This window comes from Eurosta solidaginis, chromosome 2 (genome assembly GCF_040869045.1).
Source record: "Eurosta solidaginis isolate ZX-2024a chromosome 2, ASM4086904v1, whole genome shotgun sequence".
Classification (NCBI taxonomy): domain Eukaryota; kingdom Metazoa; phylum Arthropoda; class Insecta; order Diptera; family Tephritidae; genus Eurosta; species Eurosta solidaginis.
In genome coordinates, this window is record NC_090320.1 from 252,866,125 (window position 1) to 252,880,778 (window position 14,654).

General features: G+C 35.5%; 2 protein-coding genes and 1 non-coding gene across 7 annotated transcripts in view; all 3 read right to left on the reverse strand.

Annotated features, from left to right (window-relative positions):
• LOC137240823 (uncharacterized) overlaps window positions 1–7,350 on the reverse strand; it is a 28,305-nt gene extending 20,955 nt beyond the window's left edge. For 2 of the 5 annotated variants that reach the window (XM_067767631.1, XM_067767630.1), the window contains exon 1: window positions 7,165–7,347. The gene's annotated coding sequence lies outside the window, so the exon portion shown is untranslated. Of the gene's footprint in view, window positions 1–4,454; window positions 4,878–7,164 lie in introns of all 5 variants that reach the window. The other 3 variants (XM_067767633.1, XM_067767632.1, XM_067767634.1) reach the window with 3 other exon arrangements.
• Window positions 7,351–8,284: 934 nt separating this feature from the next.
• Window positions 8,285–8,371, reverse strand: LOC137242943 (U4 spliceosomal RNA). The gene has a single exon (XR_010950413.1). It is a non-coding gene; the product is annotated as a U4 spliceosomal RNA (small nuclear RNA).
• A 2,788-nt stretch (window positions 8,372–11,159) lies between these two features.
• On the reverse strand, window positions 11,160–12,840 carry LOC137242721 (mucin-5AC). Its single transcript, XM_067769975.1, has 2 exons — window positions 12,065–12,840; window positions 11,160–11,998 (listed from the first exon to the last, which is right to left on the reverse strand). The coding sequence occupies exons 1-2, from the start codon at window positions 12,672–12,674 to the stop codon at window positions 11,286–11,288; spliced, it is 1,323 nt and encodes a 440-aa protein (XP_067626076.1). The 5' UTR covers window positions 12,675–12,840; the 3' UTR covers window positions 11,160–11,285.
• Window positions 12,841–14,654: the final 1,814 nt, after the last annotated feature.

Below are 14,654 nucleotides of genomic sequence, written 5' to 3' on the forward strand. Positions count from 1 at the left end.
GTATCAAATGAAAGGTGTTAATGAGAATTTTAAAAGGGAGTGGAACTTAGTTCTATAGGTGGACGCCTTTTTAGATATCGATATAGAGGTGGACCAGGGGTGACTCTAGAATTTGTTAGTACGATATGTATATAAAATGAAAGGTGTTAATGGGTATTTTAAAAGGGAGTGGGCCTTAGTTCTATAGGTGGACGCCTTTTTGAGATATCGTTATAAAGGTGGACCAGATTTGACTCTAGAATGCGTTTGTACAATATGGGTATTAAACGAAAGGTGATAATGAGTATTTTAAAAGGGAGTGGGCCTTAGTTCTATAGGTGAACGCCTTTCCGAGATATCGCCATAAAGGTGGACCAGGGGTGACTCTGTAATGCGTTTGTACGATATGGGTATCAAATTAAAGGTACAAATGAGGGTTTTAGAAGGGAGTGGTGGTAGTTTTATATGTGAAGGCGTTTTCGAGATATCGACCAAAATGTGTACCAGGGTGACGCAGAACATCATCTGTCGGGTACCGCTAATTTATTTATATATGTAATACCACGAACAATATTCCTGCCAAGATTCCAAGGGCTTTTGATTTCGCCCTGTTGAACTTCTTCATTTTCTTTTATTTAATATGGTAAGTGTCACACCCATTTAATAAAGTTTTTTTCTAAAGTTATATTTTGCGTCAATAAGCCAATCCAATTACTATGTTTCATCCCTTTTTTCGAATTTGGTATAGAATTATGGAATTTTTTTCTCATTTTTCGTAATTTTCGATATCGAAAAAGTGGGCGTGGTCATAGTGATTTCTGCCATTTTTTACACCAATATAAAATGAGTTCATATAAGTACGTGAACTGAGTTTAGTAGCGATATATCGATTTTTGCTCAAGTTATCATGTTAACGGCCGAGCGGAAGGACAGACGGTCGACTGTGTATAAAAACTGGGCATAACTTCAACTGATTTCGTCCTTTTTCACAGAAAACAGTTATCGTCCTAGAATCTAAGCCCCTGTCAAACGTGACAAGGATTGGTAAATTTTTGTTCGACTTATGGCATTAAAAGTATCCTAGACATATTAAATGAAAAAGGACGGAGCCAGGCCCATTTTGATATTTTCTTTTATTTTTGTATTTTGTTGCACCATATCATTACTGGAGTTGAATGTTGACATAATTTACTTATATGCTGTAAAGATATTAAATTTTTTGTTAAAATTTGACATAAATATTTTTTTTTTAACCCTCAAACGGGTAAGACTGTCTCAAGATAGTCTTCTTCTTTTTGCCTTCAGAGTCCAGAATACACATTTTTGTCTCCAAAAATTACGGTAAATAAGAGCAAATTACTTTTAGTAGTATTTTAATGCATTATTTAATGTATTGTGACAACGCATTTCAAAGTTATACTCAGTGAAGTGCGGGGAACGAGTGAAGGAGCGTCAAAAAATTGGTTATCCAATTTTGCATTTTTCATTTTAAAAAGAGATACATTTAGAATAAAACAATCAAGTTCATAATTTTATGGTAAGTACCTTACATATTCTTTTTGAGTTCTAAAAATGGTTTGAAGTGAAAAAGTAATTTATAGTGGGGTTGGGATTCGAAAAAAGCAAGGCCCTCTCAAGGCGGCTTTAGCGGTTTGTGGGTAAAAAGTTATTCCATACTGACATAAAGATGTGCTTTCATTGCAGGGGAATATATAGTTTTGTGGTAAATATGGATCGCTATGGATGTTCTTGAAAAAAGATAAATAAATTTGGAAACATTATCCGATGAAGAATTGATAGACTTCATCGATTCCGTGGAAGTCGAAGACGAAACTTTCAGCAGTGATGACAGTATCGATAACCCTGACTATGTCGCTGATAACGGTGAGGATAGTGACTCAGCTGAACAGATAATTGCAGAATGTACAAATAAAATGGATGAGGCTCAGGATACGATACTGTAAATTCATCGCCGTATATAAGTTCAATCAAACAACCAGTAGCTAGTTCAACACTGATTTTCGACGAATCGATTGGTTCACAAACCCTATACACATCGTCTACACCCATAGCAAAAAGATCGTTAAGATCGTCCAAAACGCCTCGATCTCCATTGTCTCCTACTGGACCGCCAGTTCAACCTAGTTTTACAATATATGCTAAATAAGCCGCACAAATGAGGGAAAATTATTTGTGCTATGGACACGAACGGCTTTGCCTACCGTTTCGAAATATACAATGGTGCCGGCGATAATGTTGTCTTGCCTATCACGCGAGATCTTTGAGCCACGTCAAATATTGTCATTCGCTTACGATTCCCGATCTTGTACATCACATATTATATTTTGATAATTTTTATACATCATTACCTCTGTTAGTATACTTGCGAGCTCGTGCAATAAATAGTTTGGGTACAGTGAGAGGTAAGGGATTTCTTGGTCAATCGCATTCCTGGTTGCAAGCTGCCAACTGGCGCTGACGTGAGCAAAGAAAGCAGAGGATTTTCTGTCGATTATGTGACCTTATTTCAAAGAGCCGGTGTGACCACAGTGTTATGGAAGAATAATAAATGTGTACGTCTGACAACTACATATGTTGGTATTGAACCATTTTTGAGAGCGAATACTGATATTCAACCAGCGAAAGTATCAAGATATGATAGAAAACAAAAGCTTTTCATGCAAGGAAACTTTCCCCAGATCATTAAAAAATACAATGCTTACATGGGCCGAATCGATCTGATGGACAAGTCTTATCGGTCGTTATCATATTCAGACTAAAAGCCGAAATATTATGACTAGGATTTTTTATCACTTTGTGGACATGGCACCAACAAATGCTTATGTTTTGTATAATCGTATGCGCTCTGAGAAAGCAAACGATTTGAGCAATATGTCCGAAGGAAAAAACCAGTACAATCCTCCGCAATTCCGTGAGGAAATAGCAGCTGGTCTTGTCCTTTTCAAAGAAAAGCGGACAGTTGGTAGACAGACGTAGGGGCAAAGTATTGATCGCTCACTATCTGAACAGGCTGGGCTCTCAATGGTAGGAAAAGGGCTCTTCATCCTCTCGATGATGCGCGATTTGACGGCCATGATCACTTCCTAAAGTGGATGGATAGAAACGGGAAAAAACGCTACAAACATTGCAAACAGTCGGATAACCGGCCATTTGTTCCAAATGTAATCTGCATTTATATTGCAAACAGACAAAAATTGTTTTTGGAACTACGACCACAAAAATAAATAAATTTTAAGATGAGACTAGTCGTGCCCATCCCCCAAATGAATTAAAAATATCTATGTTGTGTTACTTTTCGTTGTTAAGGCCAAGCTTTAGTGCATTATTACTTTATGTTTTGTAAACTTTATTTAAAGAAAATCGTTTGAATTACGATCTTTTCATAATAGAAATATTTTAAAAACACGTGCCTACTTTTTTGTAATTTTATACACACGTGAACCGGCAAGACCGTCTGGAAACGGTGTTCACTATTTCTCCCATAAATATTTTTCCAGACATTATTTTTTACTGAAAACTTATTTATAAGCATACATAGCCAACATTTACATGCCCGAAAAATATGAACTTGATTTGAACAGTATTACGAGTTTGCCCGTTTGAGGGTTAAGTGGGCGTGTTCGTTTTCCGATTTTGCAAATTTTTATTAAGCATACATATAGTAATAGGAGTAACGTTCTTGCCACATTTCATCATGATATCTTCAACGACTTCCAAATTACAGCTTGCAAAACTTTTAAAATGGGGCGTCACGCCCATTGTCCAAAATTTTACCAATTTTCTATTCTGGGTCATAAGTTCAACTCGCCTACCAAGTTTTATCGCTTTATCCGTCTTTCGTAATGAATTATCGAATTCGATATCGAAAAAGTGGGCGTGGTTATAGTCCGATATCTTTCATTTTAAATAGCGATCTGAGATGAGTGCCCAGGAATCTACATACCAAATTTCATCAAGATACCTCAAAGTTACTCAAGTTATCTTGCTAACGGACGGACGGACATGGCTCAATCAAATTTTTTTCGATACTGATGGTTTTGATATATGGAAGTCTATATCTATCTCTATTCCTTTATACCTGTGCAACCAACCGTTATCCAATCAATGTTAATATACTCTGTGAGCTCTGCTCAACTGAATATAAAAACCAGCTTTTACGAATTATGAAAAAGGTGAATAATTCCAACCTCAACACGAAAATTGTAGTAGAATAGTACTCTAATAGTACAATAGTAGTGTAGTGGTAGAAATTTTGTAAATGCCTACAGGTTTTGGTGAAAGTAATAATTTTTTTCTAAATTTTTCGTGATATGATGAAGAGTTATATCAATTTTTCAATACATTTTGACATAAGTTAGGCCAATATTAGAATATAGCTCAGTAATCTGGAATCCGCGTTATTAAGTACATGCAAACAGTCTCGAATCAATACAAAAATAATTTTTACTATTTACCTTAAGAAATTTTCAATGGGACTCTTTATATGATCTTCCACCTTATACTAATCGATTATAGTTTATCAATCTTGGTTTAATATTTATGACAAATCTTTTAAATGGATCAATTTCAAGCCCATTCCTTGTGAATCGTGTTCCCTCTCGGACTTCGAGACACTTCAAACCTCTCCCGCTGAAACAATTGAGAACGAATTTCGAACTAAATGAACCTTTTCGGTGATTATGCCAAGATTATAACTCTCACTCAAACACATTTGATAGCTTGGACATCCTTTTTAGACTGTTTTCACCACTCTTAATAATTTATGTACAAAATGGTTGCTTCTGTTCTCTTTAAGCATTACACTTGGCTGATGATATCTCTTCTGTAGCTGAACGGTCTCAGATCTCGATGCTTGACAAACCGCTGCCCATCAAAGCCTCCGCAACAAAAAAAAATAAAAATTATTATATATAGATATATATATGTAAGTCGATCACGTGAAGAGGATTAGCCTGGTTTTATTGGGACACTTGAGGGCAGCGCCCTGCCACAACTTCCAATAGAAAGAGGTAGGGCGCTTCTGCAAAAAATTCAATGGTAGTCCGTTTTTCAAAACCTTACTCTGATATAGATAGATGAAACAAATCTTGAAATGATGCAATTTTGAAAAGTATCTGATTTGAGATAGGGCGTTATCTAGATACTGTACAAAAATAAGCAATGGCTGATTTTCTAATAACTTTAAGATCAGGGTTTGACTTAAGGCCGCGGCACAATGACATTTTTCATATAGATGCGTTTAACACAAGCTTATGCATTCCAATAACATCGCCACAATCAACCAAGATGCTGCGATCGTAAATATGAAGGAACTTCAGACTTGGCAATTGAAGTTTATTACGCCTTGCCCATTCACATACAAAATTTCGCGAAGCACTGTTATAAACATTTTACCTATACAAAACAGGCTCTTGCTAACATATTTTGTGTCGTATTCGATTGTTATATTGCAGTTTTTAATTGCGAAGAATGTTAGAAAATTTACCAACCAGTGGGAAAATAATTTCACTTGCAAAGTGTGCCAACACCCTTAGCCAAAGTAAATGGTAAATTCCTCTTCTTATGATTTGCTTGCAACAAAATATGGGAGTTGGCTACTTTTCAATATCAGATTGCGCCAGTGTCGCTCATTCTACCGTTCTCCATAAAAATATGTGCAATCTACTCATAATGAATAATCTAATGTTAAACTCATCTATATAAAAAACTGCTTATGTGTCGGGGCTTTTACGCAGAAGGGTTCGTCAGAAGCGCGCTCGTGCAACAAAGGGAAAGCTCTTTTCTTTTTAAGCATTCATGAAATCGTTCTGAATAAACCGTTAATTTGGAATATTCGGAACATGTTCATTTGATATAACCTCACTCAGTCCGGATATTCCAAATGTATAAATACACATTCACGATTACATAAATTTTAATAAATATAAATGGAGATGCATGTTTCGAACAAAGGAATGAATAAGTTAAAAAGCTCATGAGTACATTTCGTATGGCATCTACATTAATTACTAATGCCATTTTTACGTGAATGGATTTATTAATCGAACTTTTGACGTTGAACGATTGGTTTAGGCTTCGTAGGTTCATAGGTTTACGAATGTACACGATTCCTTGGTGTCCGTACTTTTAAAAAAATTACCTATGTTCAGCCACATTAATACATCATGGCTTAGTTAATAAATTCACCATAAAATTTGAAATGTTGTTCTAAGGAATTATGCAGTTTAGTACTTAAACAGACTAAATCATTAAAATTTAAATGAAAAAAAAAAGAATTTGGAAAAAAAAAATATATAAAATTGTATCAAAGAAACTCAGATATGTTTATTTTGTTGTTTAAGATGACTGTAACTTATAATTTATGTAGTTACAGGTTTAGTTTTAGTTTAAGCTTTTTAAAAGTTTTAGATAGAGAAAATTTAATTTTTTATATTGACTACAGACTTCTTGTAATATATGTGAAAATGTGTGCAGTCACCCAACAAACCAAATTTTTTTAAGTGGTTTGGTTCATTGGGAATATTTTCATAGTTTTCGTAGTTGATATGTATATCGTTGAAAGGATCGTAATCTCTTCTTTTAACATCTTTCTGAGAATCGGCTTATGATAAACAAACTTGTAGGCTCGTAAGTGTCCGAAAGAACGAAAACTCGTTTTTTTACCCGTAACTCACGGCTTTAGAGGTGGCCGTGAAAAATCTTGTGTGCAATTGTTCTCAGATCTTCATCATCTACTAGAAAAATGGAACCACTTCCCATGTTTTTTTTTTTTTTTTGGTGTCACAAAGTGTTATCGACATTCTTGGAAATATTTTATTATCACTAAAATTTATAGCAAACATTTGCCTCGACTTTTTAATTTGCTTACATTTTTTTCAGACAACACAATATCTCGCAAATCTACATGAATTCGACCTTTAGCGATGTTTGTAGAAAGCAAAATTTAGCATTGCTTTAATATATATATATATATATATATATGTGAATGCGCATTTACTACCTAATCTGCAAAATTTTTTATTGTTTTACTTTTGCAGCGAAGCCACTAATCTCTTGATTTATTATAGAAATTAAAACATAATTTTATAAAACCATCAGAATTTCGAAATGTTTGCAAAAGTTCAAGTGAAACATAAATTTTAAACACGCTTCACTATTACTCACTCAATTGTATACACTTGTTGCTCCTCTTATTTTTGTACGACTCGTCTAAATATTTAATGTGTTTATATCTATAGAAAGCAATGCTTAAAACAAGTTTTTTATTTTTGTTTTACTTCAGTAGTCGTTATTTATTTATGTGCGCTCTGTTCAAAGCTTCAAAGTAAACTAAACTTGAAATCTGCACATTGACTGTGGCTTTGGTTACAGTGTCGTTTGTTTTTTTGTATATTTTGTTGATACTCTCGTTATTATCTGTCTCAATTCTTTATTAATTATATTATTTGATGCACATTGTTGTTGTATTTGAGTCAATTTGAGTTTAGTTGGACAAGCTACACTTCAGGTTCACAAATGTTGTAAAGTATATGTGTATGTATGTGTGTATGTAAGTAAATAAACAATAACATATTTCAGTTTCAATTCATGCTTATGCACCGGTTGGTACAATTGTCAAAAGAGTGATACAACGAAATACAAATAATTACACAGGGTTGCATGTCACTAAATAAAAAAAAAAAAAAAATATGTAGGTTTAAAATGGTAGTGGAAAACAATTGGCATAGTTTTTGTAACTACTTTTTGTAAACATTTTTTTTTTTTTTTTGAAGCGGCATCTTTTTAAATATTCTGGTAAACTATCTAAAATCTATACAAAGCATGTTTGGAAAGCTAAAAAATTTGATTATAAATAAAAAAGGCTGGATGGCAAAGCTACTTTTTCAAACACCTCTTTTACTATTCAGTACTGAAATCTTCATTTCGTTGGAAATTATATGCTCCTTAAAATAGTATTTATTTGAAAATCATTTCAAATTAAAACTAAATTTGTTACGAAAAAATATTTAGTCATATAGAATGTACTTCGTACCAATGGCGAACACTTTAGTACGTGTTTTAACCCATTAATGGCCAAAGCATATTTTTTAATATAACGATTGAAAGGGATATATATAAGATGATAAGAAGAAAAAATTTGAAAACAAGATTTTCAGCAATATAAAGAGATGTACCTGTGGTGGCCACATAGGGGCATTATTTTATTTGAATAGGTTTACAAACTAATTTTCCAGCATTTTTTTAGGCCGTCGGCCTCTATTCTATTTATTAACATTCGTTGCTTAGATTCTATGTTAAGTTTTCAACTAGCAATAATCGCACCTCAGTAGAACTTCATTGGTTACGATATCTCCTCTAAGTCTCCTAAGATAGCTTTTTTTCCTTATATCTACTTTAATTTTTAGCAATCGATATATTTTAAACTCACTTATAATACTTTAGTTGTAAGGCTTATTTAAGAAGCCATATCATCTAAAACCGTGTATTTAAAAAGTTTAAATAAATTGAATTGAATTGAATTGAATTCTAAGTTAGGTTAGATAAGGTTGAACTGGCCGGTCCATGAGGTCCTCAAATAGACCGAATGAGTCCGTCGTGTTACCAGAAGTTTATTTTAACGATCAAACTGAAAAATCCTTTCAAAAACCAGGACCTATGCTATAAAATAACTCCGTTCTCCTGCAAATACTAGAAGCTGTCTATGACTTAAGCCACTTGCTGCTTCCAGATCTACACCTGCATCACTCCCAATAGCTGTGGTCTTAGCCTGACAAGCGCATATTGTATGTCATATTTGCATAACTTAGATTGCAGCTACAATAAACAAGATTATATGATATTTGAGTACTCAGTTGAGCAGAGCTCACAGTGTCCGTCCGTCTGTCCGTTAACACGATAACTTGAGTAAATTTTGAGGTATCTCGATGAAATTTGGTACGTAGGTTCCTGGGCACTCATATCAGATCGCTGTTTAAAATGAACGAAATCGGACTATAACCACGGCCACTTTTTCGATATCGAAAATTTCGAAAAACCGAAAAAGTGCGATAATTCATTACGAAAGACGGATAGAGCGATGAAACTTGGTAGGCGGCTTGACCTTATGACGCAGAATAGAAAGTTAGTAAAATTTTGGACAATGGGCGTGGCACCGCACACTTTTAAAAGAAGGTAATTTAAAAGTTTTGCAAGCTATAATTTGGCAATCGTTGAAGATATCATGATGAAATGTGGTAGCAACTTTACTCCTATTACTATATGTGTAACAAATAAAAATTAGCAAAATCGGATGACGAATACGCCCTCTTTTTAAAAAAAAAATTTTTTAAGTAAAATTTTAACAAAACATTGAATATCTTTACAGTATATGAGTAAGTCATGTCAACATTCAACTCCAGTAATGATATGGTGCAACAAAATACAAAAATTAAACAAAATTTCAAAATGGGCGTGGCTTCGCCCTTTTTCATTTAATTTGTCTAGAATACTTTTAATGCCATAAGTCGAACAAAATTTTACAAATCCTTGTGAAATTTGGTAAGGGCATAGCTTCTATGACGATAAATTTTTCCTGTGGAAATGGGCGAAATCGCTCGGCCGTTAACACGATAACTTGCGCAAAAAACGATATATCTTAACTAAACTTAGTACATGTACTTACCTGAACTCACTTTATGTTGGTATTTAAAATGGGCGAAATCCGACTATGATCACGCCCACTTTTTCGATATCGAAAATTTCGAAAAATGAAAAAAATACCATAGTTTTATACCAAATACGAAAAAAGTGATGAAACATGGTGATTGGATTGGTTTTTTGACGCAATATATAACTTTAGAAAAGACTTTGTAAAATGGGTGTGACACACACGATATTAAGGAGAATCATAAATAAATAAAATAGCGGTACCCGACCGATGATATTCTGCGTCACTCTGGTCCACATTTTGGTCGATATCTCGAATACACCTTCACATAAACAACTAAGGACAATTCCCTTTTTAAACCCTCATTATAACATTTAATTTGATAGCCAGTCAGTACAATCTATATATTGGACTCATTTTCCCCCAAACTAAAAACTTTTAAAAAACCAGGATGTTTCAAAGTAGCAGCATTTGCCTTTCTTAACTCTTACTCTTAACTCTAACTCTTTAAAGTTTTAAGTGAATGTATGATAAAATATACTATTGAAAATTTGTATGTATTTAACTTTTCTGTATTTATATATGTTATGTTATATCCTTAGATGAATAAGTAAATTTCTTTTTTTTTTTTGTTGTAACATTTCCTTATAATAACTTAATCAGATTGATGTACTTCCTAAAAGACTAAGTCTTCTTTGTACAAACTCTAAATAAATAAATATCGTACAAACTCATTATTTAGTTACCCGTGGTCGGCGTCCACCTATAGAACTAAGGCCCACTCCCTTTTAAAATACTCACTAACACCTTCCATTTGATACCCATATCGTTCAAACACATTCTAGAGTCACCCCTGGTCCACCTTTATGGCGATATCTCGAAAAGGCACCCACCTATAGAACTAAGGCCCACTCCCTTTTAAAATACTCATTAATACCTTCGATTTAATATCCATGTCATACAAACTGATTCCAAGGTTACCCTAGGTTCATTTTCCTACCTGGTTATTTTCCCTTATTTTGTCTCCAAAGCTCTCAGCTGATTATGTAATGTTCGGTTACACCCGAACTTAGCTGTTGTTGTTGTTGTTGTAGCGATAAGGTTTCTCCCCGAAGGCTTTGGGGAGTATTGTCGAAGTGATGGTCCTTTGCTGGATACAGATGCGGTACGCTCCGGTAATACAGCACCATTAAGGTGCTAGCCCGACCATCTCGGGAACGATTTATAAGGCCACATTAAACCTTCATGCCATCACTCCCTCCCCACCCCCAAGTTCCATAAGGAGCTTGGAGTCAACAGAGCCTCGCCTGTTATTAAAACAGGATTCGCCACGGATAGGTTGGTTTGACAATTGGGTTTGGAGAAGCTGTATATTGCGCTGGCAACCTGAAAGGGTTGCCCTACACAGCCCCTGGAATCTGGTATTATAGTCGCCTCCTATGACAGGCGTACTTACCGTGGCTATATTCTGACCCCCTAACCCGCTGGGTGAACCGAACTTAGCCTTCCGTACTTGTTTTATTTTAAGTTTATAAAAGTTATATTCAAAAAGAAGCAGCAAAATTTATATCGATTACAATTTTTTAATATAGTATGTGAATGATTTTGATTATCTAATAGCAGTGAATGAATAATTTTATTACAGTTTAAGATTAAGAACCATAGCACTCAGTTTATCATCCGATAGGCAACAAAAATTCAAATTGGTAAAATCAATATCGCGTATACTACTCGGACATACGGCATCTTCGCACTTGTCTTTTGGGGCTACACTTGCTGAATTCAGATCACTACCAATATCACCAGCTACAGGTGGTGTGGAGGATTTAGATGTTGGCGGTGATGTGGTGGTTGCTTGTGGTGCTGGCGGTGGTGGCGGTGCTGGAAAACATACTGTCTTCTGAACACTAATAATACGCTCTGAATTACCAGGATGGGTTTCATTAAATGTCCATGGCATGCAAATTATACCATTTGAAGGTGGAGTTTCAGGTGGTGCGGCAGTTACTGCCGGCAGTTCAAATGTCGAATTATCTATTGAAAGTTTTTGCGCGCTCAATTTTGGTGGACCCTTAAATATGGGTACATTAGGAATTTGTGCCACCTCAATGGGGAGCAAAGTATTGTTCAAAGGTGCTAAGGATACTTCGGTGTCCGTGGGCCAATAAAAGGTATGATTGTCACTGCTAGCTATGTCGATTAAGGGAGCAATTGTGTTTGTATTATCTTCGGCATATTCGTTGTATGAGTGATGCGATGTATCTTGTTGATTGCTATAAATATGATGATAGTGATGGTGTCGATGCGTAAGGCTACTTCCGACGAGATAACCTAATGCAAAGTCTGCTGAATCTAAAGAAATTATTTATAAATACACACATATGCTGCAATCTTCATTGTAATCAAATCTTTACTTACTATCAGGGGTACTGCTACGTACAGGTGTTTGCGCATAATACACTGCATGTGTTGGTATACTCGAAGGTTGTGTGATATATACATGACCGGGCGGTAATTGGTGCCCACCCCAGCTTTGCGATACATGCGGTGAGTTGTGGTATGAGTTTTTAGGCCCAAGTGAGCTGAAGCTGTGCGTATTGTAATGCGTATTATAATGATGCGGTTGTGCACCTAATTGCGTGTGACCATAGTGTGATGTATCTGCATGCTTAGAGCTACTGTGACTATTATAACTATCATGATTACTATGACCACTGTTACTGCTGTGACTTTTATGGCTTGTGTGACTACTTCTATGACGCGAACGGCTATGTTTACCAAGTTTAAGATCCACACTATCGGCTGCAATCATCGATTTGGTATAAGTTGTATGAACTGGTGAGCCACTAACTACTTTTCGGCGTGAATTTCTACCAGAACCATTGTTGTTGTTTTTCTTATGTGATCGTCTGTAGAAAGTAGAACCGAAAGAACCCCCACGTCCACGACCACCACCGCGTGCTTCAGCTACCAGGATGATGGCGGCGAATGATAGAATTAAAAAAATAAAAACCAATTTATGCGACATTTCACTTTAAGATTGCTGTGTCAAACTCAATTTGTTACTCTTTTTATATATTCCTATTTTGAGATTTTTATTTATAATTCTGCGGTTTTAATAGCGAAATAGCCTGTATATTAATATTGCGCTGATTTCGCCCAATCGGTTCAGCGCTTGAATTAAGACTATATGTGTCTTTAACAGGAGAAGAGAAATTTGTAATGCGAGCTTGCATCTTAATAAATGTGAGCTACAATCTGGTACTGTGGAATAAAGAGAAGAAGTAAAGTTTTCTTTAAACAATTGGATCACTTTGCATTTGGCCGGAGAAACTCTTGGAATGCATACTTAAATGCATGGCAGAACCAAACAGATGAAGGCCGAAAATCTGTTCATTGGTACTTTTTAATATTATTTTACAGTTTCGCTTTTGGCGCAGCACTATTTTCACATTAGTCCAATATGTGTATATGTATTTTTTATTTATGTTTGTAAGTACATATATGTTGCCCTGCCTACACCTTGGTTATACAATACTTGATCTCAGAGAAAAACGACGTTCTAAAATCCAGCACCACCCGCCTCAATTGAAGCTTTTCATGTTCTTACTTTTTTGTTCGTGAATAACGAACGACCTTTTCTTAAAAGAACAACCTTGTTCTTGAACTGACACCATTTTCTTGAATAGAGAACGACTGGTCTTAAAATATGAGCGAATGTTCTATTAATGAGAACGCTGTTCATATATTAAGTACAATGTTCTTAAATTAAGTTGAAGAAAAAAGAAGCGGTACAATTCGTTTGCACCACAATGTTGTAGTGGCCCAGCGGCTATGATGTTGCGGTTGGAATCGTGTGCGTCGAGTTCGATCACTGTCAAACTCTGAAGTTTTTTGAAACAATTTTTTTATCTTCTATTTTTTTAACTCCTATGTTTCGTTCAGTTCCATTCACATGTGAACAGGTAATTCTCAAACTTGTTATGAAATGTTCTAAGTACATATTCAAATGGCATCGTCATATTAGATGAATTTCTTAATAAGAGAAATATATGAAGACTTGCATATTATGCATTCTTTCTTAACCTTTGGATTCTACTTACTTACTTAAATGGCGCCTAACCGTCTAAACGGTTATGGTCGCCCAGCAAGGCGCGCCAGTCGCTCCTTCTCTCCGTCAACAGGCGCCAATTGGTCACACCAAGGGAGTTTAAATCGTTTTCCACCTGGTTCTTCCAACGGAGTGGGGGTCGCCCTCTACCTCTGCTTCCATAGACGGGTTCTGATAGAAACACTTTCTTGACCGGAGCATCATCTTTCATTCGCATAACATGGCCTAGCAAACGCAGCCGCTGCGTTTTAATTCGCTGCACCATGTGGCTGTGTACGTATAGCTCGTACAGCTCATCATTAAATCTTCTTCGGTGCTCGCCATTGCCAACGCATAGAGGTCCACAAATCTTTCGAAGAACTTTTCTCTCGAACACTCCCAAAGCCGCTTCATCTGCTGTTGTCATGGCCCATGCTTCTGCCTCATATAGCAGGACGGGTACGACAAGTAACTTGTAGATTATGATTTTCGTTCGCCGAGAGAGGAATTTACTTTTCAATTGCCTACCTAGTCCAAAGTAGCATTTATTTGCAAGATTGATTCTTCGCTGGATTTCATTTCTGATGTTGTTCCTAGTGTTGATGCTGGTTCCCAAATAAACGAAGTTTTTTACTATTTCGAAATTATGGCTGCCAACAGTAGCGTGGTTGCCAAGGCGCGTATGCGCTGACTCTTTGCTCGATGACAGCAGGTACTTCGTTTTGTCCTCATTCACCATCAAACCCATCTTTACCGCTTCTGTTTCCAGTTTGGAGTAAGCAGAAATAACAGCGCGGGTATTTTGGCCGATGATATCTTTTGGATTTTAGTAATAGTTTTTTGTTATTAATATTTTTATTAATGACAAAAAAATTATTATCAATAAAAAAATAAATAAATAAATTTGGTAATAATTGA